The sequence below is a fragment of the Chrysemys picta genome, chromosome 7 (genome assembly GCF_011386835.1).
Source record: "Chrysemys picta bellii isolate R12L10 chromosome 7, ASM1138683v2, whole genome shotgun sequence".
NCBI lineage: Eukaryota > Metazoa > Chordata > Testudines > Emydidae > Chrysemys > Chrysemys picta.
The window spans coordinates 67,926,516-67,949,785 of record NC_088797.1 but is presented as its reverse complement, the minus strand read 5'-3'; the positions used below and the strand labels follow the sequence as shown (position 1 = coordinate 67,949,785).

The 23,270-nt window shown below is 45.4% G+C and overlaps 1 protein-coding gene across 9 annotated transcripts in view; it reads left to right on the top strand.

Annotated features, from left to right (window-relative positions):
* DLG5 (discs large MAGUK scaffold protein 5) overlaps positions 1-23,270 on the top strand; it is a 198,346-nt gene that overhangs the window by 78,916 nt on the left and 96,160 nt on the right. For 7 of the 9 annotated variants that reach the window (XR_010589194.1, XR_010589195.1, XR_010589193.1 and 4 more), the window contains exon 2: positions 2,009-2,077. The exons of the other annotated variants lie outside the window; for them this stretch is intronic. Coding sequence is in view for 4 of the 7 variants with exons in the window: in XM_008173680.4 (XP_008171902.2) it covers positions 2,009-2,077 (69 nt within the window). In the remaining 3 variants the exon portion in view is untranslated. The remainder of the gene's footprint in view (positions 1-2,008; positions 2,078-23,270) is intronic. 9 annotated transcript variants of the gene reach the window in all.

Genomic DNA, 23,270 nt, shown 5'->3' with positions numbered 1-23,270 from the left:
TCTGTGCTAATTTTTCTTATATTTTTCCACTTCTCTACAGTGTTCATTATTGTAATATCTGAGTGCCTCATTATCGTTTATTAACTTATCCTATTAACCTTCTTGGGGAAATATATTTATAGATTGGGAAACTGAGAAACAGAAAATAAATGATTGCTGTGGTTAGAACTGGGAACAGAACCCTGATCTTGTGAGCCCAAGTCAGCAGCCTTAATCCCCCCCCAGCGTGAGGTACAAGACGTGCTGAGGGTCAGTATGGAGGTGTGGAAGAAGCGTATGCTGAGAGACACTCATTGATTCTAGTTGGGTGCTCAAAGTATCTTACTTTTAATGAGCAGTAACAAAGAACAAAACTTATTTTACCACATCAAAAACTTCAGAAGTGTGGTGGTGGTGGTGGTGGTGGTGGGGTAACTAATGTAGTGTCCTCTGAAACCGTTGTATCAAAGTGACATATTTGTCATATGTGTTTTGTAATATACAACTTATATAATCAATTAGAATTATTCAATAACCAGTGCATTTTGAAACTCTCTTTGCAAAAAATTGTCAGGTAAAATAACCCAATTCCTCTTGTATGTATTTTTTTTGTTTGTTTGTTAGTTAGTGAAGCTAGAGAGTCTGCTTCAAAGGATTGATTGTGGCATCACCATAGTTCTTTGACATTGCTCTCATCTGTGCAGCATTTGCTCCTGTTTTATCAAAATCAGGGTTAGATCCTCAGCTAGTGTAAATTGGCATAGCTCTATTGAAATCCATGAAGCTACACCAGTTTATTCCAGCTGAAGATCTGGGCCTCAGTTTTTGAAATTAATTTTATTTTGTAGTGTGAGATGGTGGTGGTGGGAGTGGAGGGAGAGATGGGGCGGAGAAAGCTTCTGTTATTTGTCATATGTCTTCTCTTTCCTCTTTCAAATAACCAGTTGGTCTGGGGGGAGGGGTAGGTTGAGACATATCTGAAAGGATGGAAAGCAAGAAAGACTTGTATCTTTTTCTTATTTCCTAGTCTTTTTTTTGCTTCCTGTACTGGAAACATAGATTCCAGTGCTTCAGCTGTTAATCCCAAGGAACCTGGAAGAAACAAACCTTAAAGCACGAGAGGAAAGAATTAGGAGAATAAAAAAAGAGAAGTGTCTTTTACAGCCACGTTCAGCCTAAGGCCAGGTTCCTGGAGGATGAACTTCATATCCCAATGGAAATTCCCTTGTTGTGCCACTTATCTTATAGTTGATAACCCCCTCCCTCACTCTTTTCTGTGGTGGATTTTTTTTGGGGGGTGGGGTGGGTAGAGAGGAGATGGTGTTCTATTTGATAGCCAGCTCTTCAATTAGGGACCTGTCTTTCTGTTTGTTCTTGTAAATAAATTCTAGCTTACTTTCTTCATAATAATAATATAATAATAAAAGATCCCAGCCGTCAGTATCTTCCAATACTAGCAAAGTAGTGTTGAGGCTCTCGTCTTGTAAGAGTGGCTACTTGAAAGAAGCAAATGGAGGCAGCCTGGATTTATTGAAGCCCAAGCAGTGAAATTAGTTCTTTAAGCTTGGGAATGGCTTCTTGAGGGTCAGCATATCCTAATTAGGTGCCATGACCCGATAGAAGCTTTGGTGTGTCTCAAAAACAGGAAAGCGCCAGTAGTGTAGACCTCCTTTTGGAAGTCTTGAACTATGCTGGACATTACTGTCTCTCAAATGCTGGGAGAAGTAATTGTTTGATTAGGGGTAATGCCGCTGAATAAGAATGGTTAATGAAAAAGGAAGCCAGTGATCACAGGTATTCTGATTACTGTGATACCATTCTAGTGATATGCTGTAGAAGTGCCTCGGTAAACAACAAACTCTTTCCCGGATCTCAGCAGAGATGCCTCTGTTTCAAACCTTTGGTTTGACCTGTTAAGAGATTGGCACAAATGCTTTCTTGAGGAATTGAAGGGAAGCTGGGGGGGGTGGGGAGCAAAGCAAGAAAACTAATTTTTGTGGTTTTGTTTTGTTTTGTTTTTTTATTCCAGGGTCCACTTACAGTGTGCTGTCCATAATGCCATCTGATTCCGAAAGTAGCAGTTCTCTCAGTAGCATTGGTGAGTAAAGTATTATATGGAAGAGCTTAAAGTGTACGCTTTTCAGTGGGGTATACATTTTAAATAGTCGCTATTGGAAGGATGAATGGATCCCTCCCGGTTTTGCATAGTAACAAATGTTAAATGTATGTTGAACTATGAGCGTGAACTGTATATGTCTGCACAATGATAAAGCATATACTCCATTTGTATTGCAGGGACAAACGTTTTTATAGCTAAACGTAATTGCTTATGAATGAGCAGCCAATAAAATCTGTTTAAAATCATCTGAGTTACATGACATAACTAAGTTTATATATATTAAATGACCATAATAACAGCAATGTTGTTACAATGGTACCTGTGTATTTTAACTTGTAGGTCATAGTCAGATATAAAAAAAAAACACCTGAAAAAGAGAATGAAAAATAGTTTTAGCTAAAGTTATTCAACTCTGTAAACTTTGTCCAGTTGCTGCAGAACTTCAGGAGTGACTGTAATATTCCTTTTGTTCTTAATAGGATTGGTTACTTTACTTTCTTGTACGTTTTTAAGAGCGTGGGGGTGAAAATGATATTTAGGAAGTTGGAGGGAGTGAAGTGTGGTCTAAAATAAAAACGAGCTGAAATAGCAAGCTTGGCTACCAGTTTATTCAGCTTTCCATGTATACAAATAAAATGTTTGTGAAATCTGCATAAAAGTGATTAATCTTAAATAGAGGTCATGGACTCCTGCGTTTTAAAGTTCCAGTGTTGCATTAGACATCTGTAGATTTCTCTGACAGCACAAGACAAGTCAGTTGCCTGTTAAAGTTCAACCCAATGTCTAAAGACATCCTTTAACTCCAACATGCAAGAACAAGATTTCAGTCTTGTCTAAAACTATTTGCTGAAATAATGGAAAGATGTGACACTGCAAATTGTTTTCAAGACTAAACTTGCATGGTGGCTGCCAGCATATGGAAGCTGTGTACATTTTTATTTTTAAAAAGAAGAACATATATTCAATCTGTTTCTTGGCAAAAGAAACTTTTTAGTACTGTAGATGGACATACTAAATGGTTGGAATAGGATTATTTAAATTTTGCAGTTTTGATAATTTTAATAGAGAAGAGATGAGTGGATTAAAAGTTGTCTTTTGAGAGTATAAAAACATTTTACATCACTCCTTCTCCAGCAGTGCATCCCGGCAAGCTATACATAATGTGCCTTCCATTTTCCTACTACCTGTCTGTCAGGTGCGTATTTTCTGAAAATGCAGGGGGGGGGAGGGGGAATTTGTGTGACTGGCCTTGACGCAGCTGCAATCACATCATTTTTTTTTCCATTTCTGTTCTAAATAATTTGTCATCTTGTGATTTATACTGTCATCCAAACCAGGGTATCATCATATGAAAGTGTTTTGTGAAATACAGCTATTTTCCTTTGGAATTACTGTTATTCCAGCCACTAGCTCAATGCCTACAATAAGAATAACAGAAAAGAGATCTTTGTGATCTTGTTGTAACTCAGCACTATTTTTATTTGGATTTGACTAATGTCACTTTTAAAATAAGTTGCAGAAATTCCATGCTTTAGTGCAGGTTTAGGGCATGTCTATAGACTTCAGATCTTTCCAATATTTTTTGCAGAACTCAGGCTTATGTTCAAAAAAAAATTTTTTTTCTAGCTCTTCTGGATACAAAGATGTACTTCTACTAACTGTGGACCAATGTAGTCCTGTCATCTAGAGTCTATAGTTAACCACAAACAGTAACCCTGAGTCATGAACTGCCACATTTCAATTGTTGTTAACACTGAAACTTAATAGTGGCATCTTATATGCCAACATATTAATTATTTCACTGTTGCTTGATTTTAACTGAAATAAGCAGCTGTTTTATTTTACCCAATGTGGTTGGATTCATTTGCCAGACGTTTCACAGGAAGTTTCACAAGAATGAGGCTGCAAATGTTAGCTACAAATACTCATATTGTCTATTAAATGTTTTGTGTGTTCACCCTCCCACTGTGGATGGAGTAGAACCCTAATTTATTAGGTAGGAACTGGTAATAACTGGGGGAAGGGGAAATGAAAGAGCTCATGTAGGTAGGAGAATTAAAAAAAAAAAAAAAAAAAAAAAAAGAGGTAAATTAAAGCTAATACGTAAAACAGCTCAGCAGTATAAAAATTAAGGATCCAATCCAAAGCCTGTCGAACTCAATGGGAGTCTTTCTGTTGAATTCAGTGTTCTTTGGAACAGAGTCTTACTTTTAAAAAATACAGTGGATTGTTCCTAAATTCTGCAAAATCCAGAGGAAAATTCTTCAGAATGTGACAAGATCTTCCTTACCTATCCAGTGGTCCAAGATATGACCCAGAGTCTTGTTGCAGAGTTCTTGCAAACTACTTTCATTTTGACACTAAAGTCCATGTTGCTCTATGACAATTTGACTTGTGTATTTAGTTAAAGGACACAAACTTCTTCAGGGGATGCCTCGATCCTGTTAAGAATTGGCAATGATGGAACATCTCTTAACATGGACTGAACGCGGTCTATTAAAGATGTTGAACGATCAATATTTGTAGTTTTAGGATTCTTCATAGTTCAGCTTCCTTGAAATAATTTAGTAAGTACAGTGTATATAGTGCATAGGTAAATGAACTCACTTTGTTGTTTGAAGCTGACACTTGTTAATTCTGCAGCCAGACTGTAGGGCACAACATTCTGTTCATTTATGTAACTATAATTTGTATCCAGTCACTTTTCCCCCTCTAAGAAGGGAATAATATTTTCATTGTATTCTTATGGAACAGTGGATATTTTTGCCTCTTAATTACCAGCATATAGGGAAAAAAGCTCTTTGTTTGCAAGTCACCTCACAACTATAGCTAACTTCTTTTAACACTGTTTGATTTGTTGAGTGACAAGCCATCACAACTGAAACTGTTTGCATGCCAGCACCCTGAAGGCTTCATATGGCTTCCTTGAATGGAATCCTAGCGGTTACTAAGTTGCCACAGTGTTTCAGAAATTACATGTAACAATGTATACTGAAATAAATTTTCACTAATAGAACATTCTGTGCCATGAAACTGACAGATTTTGTATGTGAAATGCTCACAATATGGAAGAAAGGGAAAAGTAATCTGTTAGAAATGTCCTCTGGATGAAATGTAAATGTTACAAACTGATGCCAAAGTGGATCTGTTTGGTGTGTGTGTGTGTGTGTGTGTGTGTGTGTGTGTGTGTGTGGGTTTCTTGAATCCACCTGTTTCTCTTTCATGGGGGAAAGAGAGGTTCATCTAGGATCCATTTTTTTACAAAATTTTAGTTCAGCTCCACTTGATTATGTCAAATAGGGCTCAGAACTGGGACTACTAATTGCTGGAGGCAAATACAGGATTTGAGGGCTTCTAATAAGGCCTCAGGGAAGCACGTGAGAGAGAAACCCAAATCCTGCCCCAAGCCACCTAGAAGAGAGATGGTCTAACCTTGGACCCTGCTTGTGGGCTCCATATTTCATAGCAGCCTGTAGCCTAATATGTCTTTTAAATCTGAATCACTTCTCTCTCCCCCCCATCCTCCCCTTCCCTGACTGTTGAAATGGAGAAGATTTTTTCTTAGTCTTTCCAGCCCAGAGCATCCTGGCTGCCTTGGGGTGGTGGTATCTGCTGCCCTCCCCGTCTTCATTAGGTGATCCTGTCCTGAAATAGCTCGAATAAATTGAGACAGAGTAAAACTGAAAAGATTCTTGTTAATTTCACAGCTGCCACAGGATTCTGAATAGCATCAGTGAAACTGATCAGCTATTGGGAAAGCTGTGGAACAATCAGCGGATTCAGAAAGAGAGTTCTTCTTTGAGTGATTGCTTATGTGTATTCCACAGTAGGTGTGCATGCTCACCATGTGCACCGGTGCCGGAAGTTTTTCCCTTAGCAATACCCGTACTGGAGGAGCACTGTGGCGACCCCTGGAGTGGCGCCTGCATATCGCACTATAAGGGGAGCGACGCGCTCCCCGCACCCTCAGTTCCTTCTTGCCGCCAGTGAAGGTAGTCGGAACTTTGTGCTCCAGCTCTGCAGCGGCATTTCTTCTCGACCTTAGTGGTTCCATTCGTGGATCGTTTCTTCAGTTGTTAGTGTGTGCTCGGGGCATGCCCCAGGCTTCAGGTCATGCGACTCCTGTCGCCGTCTATGCCTAGGAGTGACCCGCACACTGAGTGTCTCCGCTGCCTGGGTGAGACTCACATCAGTGACCGTTGTAAGATCTGCAGGTCGTTCAAGCCAAGGACCGAGAAGGAGAGAGACATTAGATTTCGAGCACTCCTGATGGGGTTAGTGCTGGCCCCAACTTCGGCGCACCAAACGGACTCTGCACCCGCCGCCGCATCGTCGGTGCGTAGCGAGGCCCCCTCGACCAGCTGGCACTGGCCTCCCTCCAAGAAACAGAGGAAGGGCCCTACCTCGCAGCGGTGCCGAGACAAGGAAAGAGGGGAGGCTGGTCCCGCGTCGAGCAGCCCGGCGCCGTCCGTGCACGCATCCCCACCGGTACAGATGCCGTCAACACCGGGGGCAGTGCAGGCTCTGAAAGTCATTGAGCTTGCCGGTTCCGGGCACACAGTACCGGGGACGGGCCCTTGGTACTGCGGCAAGCCTCCTTTGGGTGCCCACCAACCCTCCTCGGCGGGACACAGTTCCCACTCCGAGGACCCCTCCCCGCACCGCTCGGCGCCACAACCAATCTTCCTGTAGCTCACGCCCGCCCTTAACGCCAGCCAGCCGGGAATCTCGGGGACCCTCCACGCCACCTGCCAGCAAGCATAGACACTGAGAGAGGCACCGGGATCACTCCCCTTTGCGGTGCTACTACCGCAGCCACTCTCGACGGGATAGATGTTGTCGTTCCAGTTCCACTTCCCACTCGCCTAGATGTCATGCTTGAGACTCCCCCCGCGATGCCTCAGTGCAGAGACACCAGACCTCCCGACGCCATCATGAGTACTGAAGTAGCACTTCGGGCAGGTACCATTCCTCGATGTCGAGGTCCAGGTCCCGAGGGAGGCGGCGTCACAGGCACCGCCACTCCTACCGCTCTCATGAGACCGTGCGCTCGACGGTGGCCTCGGCCTCAGCACCCAGCCGCCCATCCTCAGTCCACGCGGATCAATCGGGGCAGATAGCGCCACCGGGCTCCCAGCTGGGTCAGTGGCAAGGGGTCCCGTGGCAAGGACAGTGGTGCCAATGGGCTCCGTGGCCACCGATGCCTGCCGAGATGGGTACCCGCTTGGTTGCTGGAGCATCTCAGGCTCCATTGGCCTCATCCGGCCGCCTAAGAGACAAGTTGGCAGGCCACAAGTCAGCAGATCCGTGCCCGGACTCTGATCTGGGTCTCGACCCCCTGGTACCGACTGAGGTCCTCGGCTCCGTGTGGGCCCTCTCCCCAGCACCGGATGACACCATAACAGCGCCTCCACCTTCAGTCCCACAGGAGGACTTCAAGGTGCACCAAGACCTGCTAAAGCAGGTGGCTTCCAGCCTCCAGCTGTAGGCTGAGGAGATGGAGGGCCTATCCGATTCACTCTTCAACATGTTGTCTCCCTTGGCACCGGGCCGCGTGACTCTGCCCCTGCACCAGGGTATAGCCAACATTTCTAACAACTGTGGCAAACTCCTGCCTCCTTGGCCCCAATCTCCAAGAAGGCTGAGAGGAAGTACTTTGTGCCGGCCACGGACCACAAATACCTCTATTCCCACCCGGCACCTAACTCGCTTGTGGTAGAGTCGGTGAACCACAGGGAGTGATAGGGCCAGCCCGCACCCACCCCCAAAAATAAGGACGCCAAACAACTGGACTCCTTCAGTAGAAAGCTTTATTCCTCTGCAAGTTTCCAGCTTAGGGTAGCCAACCACCAGGCCTTACTGAGCAGATATGACTTTAACCTTTGGGAGTCTCTGCCTAAGTTTGAGACCCTTTTCCCAGATCAGGACAGGAAGGACTTCAAGGCTCTGGTGGAAGAGGCGGCGGCAAAAACGGCCCTGCAAGTGGCATCAGACGAAGCTGACATTGCAGTCCACTCGATGGCTTCCGCGATTTCCATGCGTAGGGGATCGTGGCTCCTCTTGTCGGGTCTGTCGTCGGAGGCCCAATCCCTTATGCAAGACCTTCCGTTTGATGGAAAAGCGCTCTTTGCGGACCAGATGGACGTCAGGCTGCATGGGATGAAGGATTCCCGTACCACCCTGCAGACCTTGGGCCTCTGCGTCCCTCTGGCTAAGGACAAGGCCAGGCCGCAACCGTCGGCTCGACCTGCGAGGAGCAGATACGAGCCCCCGTATAAGAGACAGAAGGACCAAAAATGCCGGTCTCAGCGGCAGTCCCACTTCACCCCACAGCCTGGACCCTCTAAGGGCAAGAGGCAGGGAAGAGGCGGTTTTGACTATTTGTAGGGGGGCACTGGGCCAGTTGCCAGGGAGTCCCCCTGGTTAATAAAGTTTGTGTTCTGCAACCGTTTGTCTGCCTTCCACATGGCGTGGTCCTGTATAACATCGGACCAGTGGGTCCTCAGCACCATTTCCAGGGGCTACATGTTGCAGTTCACCTCACCCCCACCAAACCACCCACCCTCCCCGGTAGTCCCGAGGGACCCGGAGCATGCCCTCCTCCTAGGTCAGGAGGTGGACCGCTTACTGCACCTGGGGGTGATGGAAAGAGTACCGGTAGAATTCCAAGGCAAACTCCTGGTATTTCCTGATCCCGAAGGCCAAAGGGGGCCTCAGGCCCATCCTGGACCTCCGGGGCCTAAACCGTTTTTTGGCCCACTCCAAGTTCCGCATGGTGTCCCTGGCCTCTATTATCCCCTCCCTGGATCCGGGGGACTGGTATGCATCCCTGGACCTCCAGGACGCATACTTTCACATCCATATTTTCGAGGGGCACATGCGCTTTCTTCGCTTCCTAGTAGGGTTAGACCACTATCAATTTGCGGTCCTCCCTTTTGGCCTATCCACGGCACCCAGGGTTTTTACGAAGTGTATGGCCGTGGTAGTGGCCTACCTCAGGTGGGAGGGGGGGTCCAGATCTTCCCATACCTGGACGATTGGCTTCTCAAGGGCGACTCGCATTCTGAGGTAAAGACCCATGTGGGACTGCTCCTCTCGACATGTGCTGGTCTTGGCCTAGTGGTGAACGAGACCAGATCAACCTTAGTTCTATTTCAGCGCATAGAGTTCATTGGAGTGCTACTGGACTCCTCGAGGGCCACAGCCTCTCTCTCTCCCCCTAGACAGGTTCGAGGCACTGAGAGATCTCATCGCCTCGGTCACGGCCTTCCCGGTGACGACGGCGAGAGCGTGCCTTTGAATTCTGGGCCACATGGCGGCATGTACGTACGTGGTCTGCCATGCCAGACTCCAAATGAGGCCCCTCCAGCTCTGGCTAGCCTCCCAATTCTCTCAGGACCGGGACGGGCTGGACAAGATCCTCACGGTTCCGTCCCCGATACTGGCTTCCCTTCAATGTTGGTCTTACCCGAGCAATATGCTGCAAGGGGTCCCTTTTGGTATGCCAGCCTTTCCGTACGCTAGACCCCCCGTGCCGCAATGAGACCTAAACCCGGTTTTGTCCCGACTCATGGGGCCTCCCTTTGAACTCCTGGTCACGTGTTCCTGGTCTCACCTCTCGTAGAAGGTGGTCTTCCTTGTAGCGATCACGTCGGCCCGATGTGCCTCGGAACTTAGGGCCTTGACCTCGGAACCCCCCTATACAGTCTTCCACAGGGATAAAGTCCGGCGTTCCTCCTGAAGGTGGTCTCCATATGGAACAGAGCATCTTCCTCCCCGTGCTCTGTCCTAAGCCTCATTCCTCTAGCGAGGAGTGCCGCCTCCACACACTCTATGTGCGTAGGGCGCTGGCCTTTTACCTGTATCAGACCAAACCGTTCCAGAAATCCTCGCAGCTCTTTATTGCCTCAGCCGAGTGGGTGAAGGGGCAACCTATCTCCACCCAGCATCTTTCCCGCTGGATCACCTCGTGTATACGCACGTGTTATGATCTGGCAGGGGTTTCCCCACCACCGATCGTTAGGGCACACTCTACGAGGGCTCAGGCCTCATCAGCTGCCTACATAGCCCATGTCCCTGTCTAAGGGCTTGTCTATACTTACGTGCTGGTTCGGCGGCAGGCAATCAAACTTCTGGGTCCGATTTATCGCGTCTTGTCTGGACGCGATAAATCGAACCCAGAAGTGCTCGCCGTCGACTCCGGTAATCCTGCTCGGCGCAAGGAGTACGCGGAGTCGACGGGGGAGCCTGCCTGCCGCGTCTGGACCGCGGTAAGTTTGAACTAAGTTGCATCGACTTCAGCTAAGTTATTCACGTAGCTGAAGTTGCGTACCTTAGTTCGAATTGGGGGTTAGTGTAGACCAGCCTAAGACATTTGTAGGGCAGCCACTTGGGCCTCAGTTCACACATTTACTTCGCATTACACGATCGTCGCCCAGTCTAGGGACGACACCGGGTTCGGCAGAGGCGTACTCCGTCCCGGTCTATCGTGAACTCCTACCCACCTCCAACAGATATTGCTTGGAATCACCTACTGTGGAATACACAGGAGCAATCACTCGAAGAAGAAAGGACAGTTACCTGTTCCGTAACTGGCGTTCTTCGAGATGTGTTGCTCAGGTGTATTCCACATCCCGCCCTCCTTCCCCTCTGTCGGAATTGTCTGGCAAGAAGGAACCGAGGGTGGGGGGAGCGTGTGGCTCCCCTTATAGCGCGATATGCAGGCGCCACTCCAGGGGTCGCCGCTGCACTCCCCCAGTACGGGTACTGCTAAGGGAAAAACTTCTGGCACTGTTGCATGTAGCGAACACGCACACCTACTGTGGAATAGACATGAGCAACACATCTCAAAGAACACCAGTTATGGAACAGGTAGCTGTCCTTTCATATTTCGAAGGCTATTGTATCAATGTAATTTCATTTTGAAAAACGGAAGGTTTAGACTGCAGAAAGTTGTAGCTTAGATTTGTTATCCTTTCCCCACTCGTCAGGGAAAGCTACTCACCAGCTGGGGCGAGTAGGTGAGTTTAATGTTCAGGCCCTGACATCAAATAATAAAAACAGAATTGTCTTGGCACCTGTCCTCCGGTTTAATCTTCTTTAATAGTGGTAGGTAGCTCCTGTCCAGGACAGCTTTATGTATGAAAATATTGTATCCATTCTTTTATAAGTCATGATGATGTTAGTATAAATATTCTGAATAAGCACTTTGGGGCAGGGATTGTCTTTTTTGGTGAGACTTCATACAGTGTCTAGCATATGGTCCTGGTTGATGACTGGATGCACATAATTAATATTACAATAAACCCCAATCTGTGTGCAAATGGAACAGAGCTGGTAATTGCTGAGTCCTGCTGTGTATGTCTGCAAACGGCATGAACGGGTTGTGGGGAAATACCTGGGGGGGAGAAGAGAGAGAACCATAAATAACTTGGTATATAAATGTATATACTCTGCAATCTTGGTCACCAGTACTGACTGCAAATTTCAGCCCTTCCTCCTTTTTGTCAGGAATATGGTAGCAAAGCTCTACAAATCAATTTTATGTCCTTATATGCCTCCTGAAAGAGCTGCCTCTTCATTCTTCTCAGTTATTTTGCAGTTGCTGCCCGTTGGCTCTCTCCTGCCCATGGCAGATGTCCCTTCACTGAGAACATGTCTTTCCTCTACCACAGATTTCTGTTTTATTTTGGGTTTGTTGCTTAGTAATTAGCTGGGTTTTGTTTGTTTTTAATTTACTTAAGGGAGGAGAATAGTGGTTATTTCTTCCAGGAGACTTGGGGAAGGACAATGGGCATTCTGGATGGACAATAAACTGAGGGGAGGGGGAAGGCATTTGGTGCTCTGTGAAGCAGCACTCCATAGGGATTAAGAATAGGCTATTTCTGCTCTACCTGGTGCCCTAAATTACCTTCCATTCTATAATGATGCATGCTATGTCACTTTGTATCCAGGCCGTGAGCAGCCTGCCAGGCACTGGGAATCCTCAGCAGAGGAGAAGCCTTCAGTGAGATTTTTCAGAGGAACAGCAGGACCTGGAGGAGAAGAAGGAGAATTATCTATATTTACAAGATGCCTGTCACCTTGATATCTAAGTGCAGAACTAAGTCTGAAGAAGAAAAATATATCCATTCCTCTGGGGTTACAGGGATGTGTGCGTTTATATGTACAAGGCTTTTTCTTTTAATTAGTTTTTATTTGTGGGCAGTGTTCCTGGGGAAAAGCCTACCGAAAAAGAACTTTGATCTGCACATAGACTTAAACTGATCTCTTTTGACAAGGAGTCCAAAAGCCTGGGTCCTGCTGCCTAGAATGCTCTGCCCTCAGTTGCTGGTAGTCTTACCCAGGGTGTCTCCTGCGGTGTTGTCCTTGAAGAGAGTAGCTATGTTGCAAGGTTATGGAGGATGAGGCAGCTGGATCCCAGTCTGTTAAGGGCTTTGGAGATAAGGACCAGGATTTTTAATTCCGCAACTGAATGAATTGGAGGCAGTGGCGTTTAGGAAGCACAGGTCTGAGGTGTTCACATTGCTGCTTATGAGACACACTACGACATGCTTTATCAACGTCAGCTGCTTTGGTTGCATTCAGCCCCAGGTAGAGTGAGCTGCAGTAATCTAACCTGGAGGAGATGAAAGCAGGGATTGCTATGGCTAGGTCATTGGCACTGTGGGAGCCTGCATGTCTAGAAGTAGCAATGAGTCTAGCATGATCCTAAAGCTCCACAACCCTTCGACGATCTGGGGTCTGATGCCCTCAAGCATTGGAGAGGAACAGAGCATTAGCAAATTGCCTCATTTCCCCATCCCTTTCTTCCTTCAGTGAACCATGAAATCAGGCAATGTAGCTGTTGTAGTTTGGGAATGGTGTGCCTGGTTTGTAAGTACACATTAGCTCAGAGGTGGGCAAACGATGGCCCGCGGGCCACATCTGGCCCACGGGACTGTCCTGCCTGGCCCCTGAGCTCCTGGCCTGGGAGGCCTCCCCCGCTGTCTCCCCTCCCTCGCAGCCTCAGTGCGCCGTGCTGCCAGCGCTCTCGCCCACTCCTCCTGCCGGGCAGCGCGGGCGGTGGGGCAGCAAGCTCCTGCTGCTCTGAGCAGCATGGTAAGAGGGCGGGGAGCGGGGGAGGGGGGAGTTGGATAAGGGGCAGGGGGTCCCAGGGGCGGTCAGGGGACAGGGAGCAGGGGACGGTTGGATAGGCGTGGGAGTCCAAGTGGAGCTCTCAGGGGGCGGGGGTGTGGATAGGGGTCGGGGCAGTTGGGACAGGGAGCAGGGGGAGGCTGGATGGGGCGGAGGTTCTGGGGGGTGTCAGGGGATGGGAAACAGGGGGGTTGGATAGGCGTGGGAGTCCCAGGGGGCCTGTCGGGGCGGGGGTGTGGATAGGGGTCGGGGCAGTCAGGGGACAGGGAGCGGGGGGGTTGGATAGGGGCTGGGGTCCCGAGAGGGGGCGGTCAGGGGACAAGGAGCATGGGGGTTGGATGGGTCTGGGGTCCCGGGAGGGGGCGGTCAGGGGACAAGGAGCATGGGGGTTGGATGGGTCAGGGGTTCCGAGGGGGGCAGTCGGGGCAGGAAGTAGTAGGAGGCAGCTAGGTGGCGGGGATAAGACTGTTTGTGGGGGCACAGCTCTCCCTACCCAGCCCTCCATACAGTTTTGCAACCCTGATGTGGCCCTCGGGCCAAAAAGTTTGCCCACCCCTGCATTAGCTTATTAAGAAAGCTAGGAACCTGAGTACTTGTATTTTGACTTTTTACAAGGTTTGGACTATTTTCTGGAATTTGTCAAAATTGCCTGTGTCTTTTCCATGTTAATTCTGTAATCCAGATTAGACAAATGCTTGATAACTGCTACCCTTTTGCAATAGGCCTTTGGCATCACTGGCCTTCAGGGTAAAATGCAAAAAACATGAGCTTTTATCTGAGCGGCTTGGTCAGTGTGTACCAGGGTTTCTGTTTCCCCACTGAAGCACATAAATAGCTGGGGCTTTGGAGAGAGCCAATTTATGTATAATATTTCTGGGAAATAGTTCAAGAATTGTTCCCCCGCCCCCTTATGTTTATATATTGATATACGCATGAGTTAAATTGCAGTTTTACAGTCTGCCCTCAGTGAAGGGCAGCACATCATTTGAGTGTCCCTGGAGCAGAGTAAGGACTGAATTGTGACTCATAATAATTCAGGACCTGCCTATCTCTAGCTCTATAATTAGCTGCCTCAGCCCTTTCCCTGGCACAGATTACCTTTCCCTCCATGTCAGCTTGGCTGTGCTGGTAGTGCCTTAGGAATGGGGCAGGAGCCAAGGCTCCAACTACTTCTCCACCTTGCCTGCATGTTCTCCTGCCAAGCTGTGCAGAGTGGGAATTAGCAACTGGGCAGCTGTTGTTCTCCCAGCGATATGGGTAGCACACTTAGGGGAGGAATGGGTGCTCCATATTGCCCCTTTCCTTCCCCTGTGTGCAGCAAGGGTCACAGTCTGGCTGTGCATGTGTGTGAGTAGAATATATACAAAATTTACTTGTGTAGTTCTGCTACTGTCACTAATCCCTGAGACGTTTTACCCTATAAGTAAGTGCTCGTCATTATGCCAAACCTGTGCAGGTGATATTTTATTTCTTCCTCTTTGTTTCCTTTTTGTTTTTTTGTGATAAAGCTCATGCTATGCACATAAAAGGTGCTGTTTTGACAGTTCCAGCGGCAAAAATCCTCTGTTAGCCACAGAATAGGTGTGATACAAGCTGCAATAGTTCGTTTCCCTTCATCACACCACTGTGGTTCAAACCTGCCCCACCCCCCCAGAACAACTCTTCATTAAACTGTCATAGTCTTGCTGTATTTCCTTTCTCAGTATTCCCTGCTGATCACAAAGATATTTGTGTGTTAATAGAAGCTTCCTTCATCAGCCTGCTCCCCATGCCAGGCAGAATCAATCAGCGGAGCCACAATCCAGCTTCTGTGTCATCAGACTAATTTTTATGGAGATAAGTGCTTATGCACCAAGCACCGATCAGCATGTCACTGAAGAATTGGGCAGAAAGCAGTGGCAGAGCATGTAGGTGACAGCTTCTGGTTACCCTCCCCTGTTGGCAGGCAGTAGTGATGGGGGAAGGGAACATAAAGTAGGCATAACTCGTTTTTAAGGGAATATTGATTAAATATTTTTCTGTTTGCTCTAGCATTTCTGTTGGGGGTAGAAGCTATGCATCCTCCTGGAGTGGTTCTTGGATTGTGCCCTGTCATTCTGTTGCTTGCTCATATCATTTTGAATGTTCAGAGTTTTTACTATAATAGTCATAGAATCATAGAACGATAGGGTTAGAAGGGACAGTAAGGGTTATGTAGTCTAACCCCCTGCCAAGATGCAGGATTTCTTGAGTCTAAACCATCCAGCTTCCTTTTGAAAACCCCTAGGGTGAAGTGAAGGAACCTTGGGGGGCGGGGGGGGGGGAATCCTGCGAGGCCTGGGCCAGCGCCCACGGGGGTGGGTGGGATAGGAGCGACACCCAGCCCCGTTCCGAGCTGTGCTCTGACCTTGGTCCAGCCCCTGTCCCCAGCCACGTTCCCTGCTCTTGGCCACGGCTCTTCTCCCGGCCCCAAGCCTGACCCCAACCTCGGTTCCAGGCCCAACCCCAGCCTCAGCCCCCTTACTCCTGTTTGCGCTCCCCCAACCCCAGGAGCTGTTGCCGCACACCTGGGTGGGGCAGGGGCGGACAGGCGTAAGGGGGGGTGCAACCATGAAAAGTTTGGGGACCACTGAACTAGGAGGTTATCCATTTTGGATCATGTTTTGACTACCAAGGGTGAATTAGTTGTGAGCATGAAGGTGGTTGGGAAGTTGGGAGGAAGTGATCATGAACTGATATAATTCAAGATCCTAAGGAAAGGAGGACATGAGAACAGCAAAACAAGGACACTGGACTTCAGAAAGGCAGATTTCAACCAACTTAGAGAAATAGTAGGCAAGGTCCCATGGAAAGACCAATTAGGAAGAACAGGAGTAAAAGGGAGATGGCAGTTCGTAAAAGATGTAGGACTAGAGGCTCAGCATCAAATTATTCTGATGCAGAGGAAAGATAAGAGCCACTGGAAGCTACTGAGGCTGCGCAAGGAGCTTTTTAGCTATCTAAAAACTAAAAGGGACACATACAGGGAATGGAAGGAGGGGCATGCACAAAGGAAGTGTACATGGGAATAGCGCAAGCGTGTAGGGACAAAATCCGGAAAGCCAAGGCAAAGAAGGACAACAAGGAGGGGCACTTCAAATATGTCAGACAAAAAAGAAATATCAGGGATGGTGGGGTCTGTTGCTCAGTGGAGAAGGTGAGGTGGTAACGGAAGATGACAGGAATGCAGAGCTCCTCAGTGACTACTTGCTTCAGTCTTCTCACAAAAAATAATGTGACTGGACAACTAGCAAAGTTACCATAGACAATGAAGAGGAAGGGATGCAGATCAGGATAAGTAATGAACGCATCAGAGATCTTCTGACCAATTTGAATTAATTCAAGTCAGTGGGGCCTGATGCTATTCACCTCAAGGTGCTGAAGAAATCTCAGCGCCTCTGGCAATAATATTTGCAAACTCATGGATGACAGAAGAGATCCCGGAAGACTAGAGAAAGGCTAACATAGTGCCCATCTTTAAAAAGGAGAAGAAGGAGGAGCTGGGGAACTATAGACCAATCAGCCCGACCTAGATACTTGGGAAGCTATTAGAGCAATGTATAAAACGTTCAATTTGCGCATACCTGGATAATGAAGGGTTAATCACTAGCAGCCACCACAGATTTACTAAGAACAAATAATGCCAAACCAGCTTGATTTCCTTCTTTGACAGGGTAACTGGTTTGGTGGCTAGGGGGATGTGGTGGACATAATATACTTGGATGTGAGCAAGGCTTTTGACACAGTCCCAAATGACATTCTGATAAGTAAGCTGGAGAAATGTGGGCTCAGTGGAACTACCATTAAGTTGATACCAGAGCAGTGAGCAGAGCAGGCTCTGTGATGCCACTACTGCTGCACTGGTGGGCATGCAGGGGTGAGAATGGTTGGAGTCTTGGCTCCATACCCATCATCAGTTACGCCAGCTAGCAGAGTTGAGTCTGCACAAAAGGGTGAGTAATCTACTCCTGTTGGAAAGCAGCAGCAGATTTTCACCCTAGAGCAAAGGGGATGGAGGGAAAACTAATAAGGAAATGTGAGTTTCTGAGGTGGTGCAGCTGTATGCTTCCTCTTACTCAGGGTAGATTGTAAAATTAAAAGCTAGCCCTAAATTTGTGCTCATTATTGCATTTTGAACACGTTAGTCTAAATACTTTTTTTTCCTCTACTGATTCACCCCGGGAGGTTTTACATACTGTACTGTATGGGTGCATGGTTTGTAGCGGTGCCTGAAAATAATTAAATCCAAAAAGTTAATATATGGTGTCGAGAAGGAGTTGTTGATTCTGGGAGCAGTTTACCCGGCAACTTCAGAGGGACTTGTTTAGTATTCACTGTGAATGTTATTTTTTGCATTTTTTTAGGCTCCAGATGAAAGATTTTAGAAACTCATAGGCAGCAGTTTCTCCAGATTATTAAAAGAATTTTGTTTAGACAATTTAATTGCTTTGAGCACTTTGTCATGCAAATCAGATTATTTTTCGACTACAGGAGTAGTTTGCAGATGTTTGCACATAAAAACTGCTGGGATGTTTGTGTCTGTCTCTCTCTCACACACACATACATATATGTATAGGTTGTCTTTAATGGAAATGATTCTTTCTATACTTGAGGAAAAAGTTCTATTAACATTTAGCTGACCTACTGTGGCATAGCAAGCTGAATAAAAGATTAAATAAAGACTAAGCATATTTTTTTCTTACGTGTAATTTTGAAATGTTTTGAATATTTTGCTGTATTTGGTGTTGATGCTGATTATGCCAATTAAGAATTATTTATTCATTTACATGTGTTAATGAATATTTTAAAATAGCAATATAGCAAATCATACGTGATCCTTATGAGAAAGCAAGAAAGTCTTCCATGAAGAGTGAAACCCACTAACGTGACATATTAAGTTGTGTTGTCATGACACCAGACAAAAGGAAATACCTGTAAACTTTTGGTTCAGATTAGCAGTAAATTGAGAGCAGCTCATAGAAATACTGTATTTTAATGGTAACTTTTCAAGAAATAATTAGAGTTCTATATAATTATTGGTAGTTACAATGTGCTTTTAATCTTAGGATTCATAGATTCCAAGGCCAAAAGGGACCTTTGTGATCACGTAGTCCAGTGGTTCTCAACCAGGGGGTGCTTCCCTCTCAGGGTACGCAGAGGTCTCCCAGGGGGTACATCAGCTCATCTAGATATTTGCCTAGTTTTACAACAGGCTACATAAAAAGCACTAGCGAAGTCGGTACAAACTAAAATTTCATACAATGACTTGTTTCTACTGTTTTAGATAGTATACACTGAAATGTAAGTACAATATTTTTATTCCAATTGATTTTATAATTATAGGTAATATTGAGAAAGTAAGTATTTTTCAGAATTAGTGTGCTGTGACGCTTGTATTTTTATGTCTGATTTTGTAAGCAAGTAGTTATTAAGTGAGGTGAAACTTGGTGGTACACAAGACGCATTAGACTCCTGAAAGGGGTACAATAGTCAGGAAGTGTTGAGAGCCAATCACGTAGTCTAACTTCTTATATAACACAAGCCATAGAACTTCTCTTAGAAGAATAATTCCTAGAGCATAACTTTTTTCTGAAAATGCTTTTTATTAATGTCCAGATAATGACTGCCCCGCCCCTTTAAGCCGGGAGGGCGGAGATGGAAGAACATTGTCTGACTTGTGGAAGGAAAGGCAACAGTGCTTTACTGATGGAGGGAGGGAAGGAGCAAGGTCAGAAGCTGCTGCAAAAATGGAGGTGTGGGTCAGTGTGGTGACACTGACTCATTGCCTGGGAACAGAAGGGTTGAAAAGGGGCATGCCAGGGTGTGAGAAGTCCTTTTTCCACCCTCCCTCCCTCCCCTTGAGGTGGCAAAATGCCAGGTTTGTTCAGGACATGCTGTGGGCTTTGTTCTAGCTGTGCCTTTCGAAGGGGGCTGGGAGGGAATTTTTCCCTCACCACCAGATTGGCCTAGGTGGAGTGGTGTTTTTTTGCCTTCCCCACAGTGAGTTCAGGGAGGGCTTTAACTGAGGTGTGAAGGCAGTTAGGCTACAGGTCACAGTGCATTCTGTAAGTGTGGGGCGGATGTCCTGTGCAGGTACGCCATAGGGAAGGGATACAGTGACCAGAGAAATGACTTGGAAAAGGACTTAAAAAGGAGGTGCTGGTTCAAGGAATGGAATGCGGGGTGGTGGGGAGAGAGGGAGGAGAATGTATTTTAAGAAACAGATTTTTAAAAGCTATTTTTAAAGGTCAAGTTAAAAAGAAAAAGTGTTACCCTATTGAGATATCCACTTAAGAATTTTTTACATTTTAACATTTCAGTAAAGTGAAAGGACGTTCTCTTTAACTTATATGAAAATTTCAAGATTAAGGTAATCTTGGAGTGAATCTGTGTAGCCAGGCTAAAATCTAGGGGTGAAATTCTGGACCCATTCAAATCCATGTGATCCCAGGTCTGTCCTAAATGTTGAGACCATTAACTAGGTTTGTGAATTGTGCTCCTCCTATGGATGGTAACTATGGGCCCAATCCTGTAAACACATGTGCACGTGAGGAACTTTACACGGAATCAGAGTTCCACAGAGTTCACTGGGACTACACCTGTGCATAAAGTTACACACAGTTGTGTTTACAAGATCAGGGTATAAATCAGCATTTATTTGCTTTCCTCCTTATCCAGAGGATTAAAAATAGTAATTTCATGTTGTTTCTCCCCTTCCCCCTTTACCATACGTGGAATGCTCCTTAATGGGGTACTATCTATTCTCCCCCCTTTCCTCCCCGCATTGCTAGCCAGTACCTGCTGTCTGCTGGACAACTGGAATAAGCTGCTGGGGAAGAACAGGGCAGTACTCTTGCAGAGAAATGTTTTACCTCTGATGCTAGCTGGGATCATGTGCTACTAGTAATTCTCACTCATTAACAAGTGCTGCAGATAAAACATTTCCTCTTCCTCTCCCAGTAGCTACCATTCTGGACCTGGAAGTAGGAGGAAAGGGATGCATTCAAAAGAAAGTGAAGCAACCATATCTGTGGCCAAAAGGCACTTCCCCCCGCCCCAACTCCCCACTAGCCTTGATAACCCACATCATTTATACACAGAAGATTATGGGGTTTAACAAAGTTGTTGTGTTTGGTTTTAGTGGTTTTTTTTTAAAGGTGGGATTCCAGAACCTGTCTTTGTAGTAGCTCCCTGGAATATGCGTGTCTCCTTTTCGGAAATTATATTGTGCTATCTGCATTGTCAAAGTATTACTCTGTTTTAAGGTGCATTACTTTTAAACCACCAGTGTTCATTCTGGAAACAGAAGCATGGCTTCTTGTCTTCTAAGAATCACAGACGATTCTGTCCTCCCACCTGTCCTCTTTTTAGTCTCCACTTTGTTCTCAGTCCTCTTCCAAAATCAGATGTCTTTCTGTCTCTCCAAAGTAGAGAGTAGATCTTTATCCCTCCCCACAGCCTCTGAAATAGTCTTTCCTAATTAACTCTGACGGTTCACATTATGTCTCAAGACTTATCTGGTCACTGGCCTATCACTTCTTACACTCTTCAATAACTTACTCACCTGACACTCTTTCCCTCTGCCCCAGATTATTATTTCTGAAATTTGGCCCTCCTCTATTCCACCCTACTGTAGCTACAGATCCTGCCTCTAGCTCTGTTAGCTGTATTTTAGGGTGTAGAGAGATTGGTTTCCTCCTCCCCTCAGCGCTGTATAGAAACTCCAGTTAACATAAGTCAGCATTTCATGTGCAGAGAGAGGGCAGTGTCTGACTCTGAGGATAATCTGCTGGTAAGCATTTTAAGAGATTTCTGAATAAAAATAAACTCTGTTAACATGATGGCATTAAATACATTCTCCCATGCTCTTAACTCCATTTCTTCCTATTTTCAGATTCTTTCTTGACATGGTATGCCAACTCTGACCTTGTCATTCCCCTTTGATGTCATAGCAGTCAGGAAAGTAACAAATACTTTTCTCATGGATTGTATTTTCTAAATGGACAACCTATCTAAGTCTCAATTACTGAGGGACAATCTCCACTCATTGATATATTGCTTTCCACAACCAAATCTCTGTACAAGTTTTCATGAGTGATGTACCCGAGTATTTGGATTCTAATATCTAAACTGTATTGTTAAATCTATTCACCTAAATTTGGGTTATTGCTGATTATGTACTCTATGTATCATAGACTTTTAAAAACAAATTCTATATTTGTGGATAATCTAAGCATCGTACCCAGATGTACAGACACACTTTTCTCAACCTATGTATTATATAATTTTTTTTAACATTAGCTTTAATAAACTTTTTAAATCTTTTCTTCCTTTATCTTGAATGCTGACTTGTCTATAGTGTCACAGTTCCTTCATGCTACTTCCTGTTGTTTGGTCTTCCTTATCTATCAATTAATTACATTCCATTATATTGCTCACATTCTCTAATTTCTTCACAACTGGCTCCATTTCTTTAGCCACAGGTGCCTCTCTCATTCTTTATTGTACTGGCGTTTCTCACCACGATTGTCATTCCACTCTGTAACAACCACCACCACAACTGGCACTGTGATTTTAAGACTTTTCCCTTCTGGTGCCAGGCTTGTCCAAAGTACATGACTTCCACCCTGAGAGCTACCATGCCCACCATTTTGTGGACTTAACCAGTGTGCCACAGGATGTGCTTTGAGAGAGTCTTTTATTGAGGCTGCTTAATTTTGGGCCCTTAAATCTTAGTTACTTCAAAGCAATAAACACTTTATTCCCAATAAAGATCAGATAATTTATTTTTCACAATCTTAATCTTGAATTTATCAGTGTCCAACTTATTTATGTTCTTATATGCATTATTTTTAACAGTGATCTTTAATCAATTTCATTTCACTTTATTTCCTCAGTGTTTCTATATTTGTACATAGTAGAGTGACTTGTTTCTATATCCATTTGGAACATTGTTAACCGATCCATAAACATGCTTTGCAAGACTTGTTTTTCAGTCAAAGGCAAACATTCTTTGTTTCTGGCTTTTAGAATAACTATCCTCCTTCTTTCTCCAGGTCAGTCCCTGGGAATCTTTTTCCTTTATGGCAACACAAGCACAAAATGTACATTTGGTAAAGCTATCTCACATTTGTCACTTGCTCCTTAGTCAACATATGTTAAGATTTACATTACTTGTTGAAAGCCCACAAATGAATGGGAAAACCATTTAGTCATTAAGAAAGCTAACAGTACACCACATCAGAATACTTTTTATATAGCCAAATACAATAACATCAGGTTGTTGGCCTTTCACTCTGGTAATTGGCTAATTTACTGGAAAAGAGTTTAACTTATATAGTAACACTGCTCCCCCAGCCTCCTAGGGGTGTTTTGGTCTCTACTGTGTCACAGACCATTGTGACCTCCATGGGATGAGTTCTCTACTTCTTGGCTTAGTTCCCACTGTGTTCCTTAAAGGCCAGATTCAGCTGCCTTGGCCTGTCACATAAGTAGTACCTTGAGTGCCAATTATCCACTTGTATATTCTCATTAATTTCAGACCTATGTCTGTAGTATATACACCTCTACCTTGATATAACGTTGTCCGTGGGAGCCAAAAAATCTTACCGCGTTATAGGTGAAACCGCGTTATATCGAACTTGCGTTGATCCACTGGAGTGCGCAGCGCCCCCCCCCCCCGCCCCGCCCCAGAGCACTGCTTTACAGCATTATATCCGAATTCGTGTTATATCGGGTCGCATTATATCGGGGTAGAGGTGTATGTCAGAACATACTGTGGTCAGTATTGGTTTCTCATCACCTAGCAATTCATTTGCCACGGAAAAATGCAGAATTTAATTTTTTCATAGAATCTTTAATTTTTACACTTTATGAAAAAATAAAAAACATTAATTATTAACTAAATTTTACTGAAAATACCAATGTCACTTATTCAATACACACAACCTCTCCCTCTTGTGGCTGATTTTTTGAATGCGCTTCAAATTTACATTGCTAAACATACTTCAATAACCTG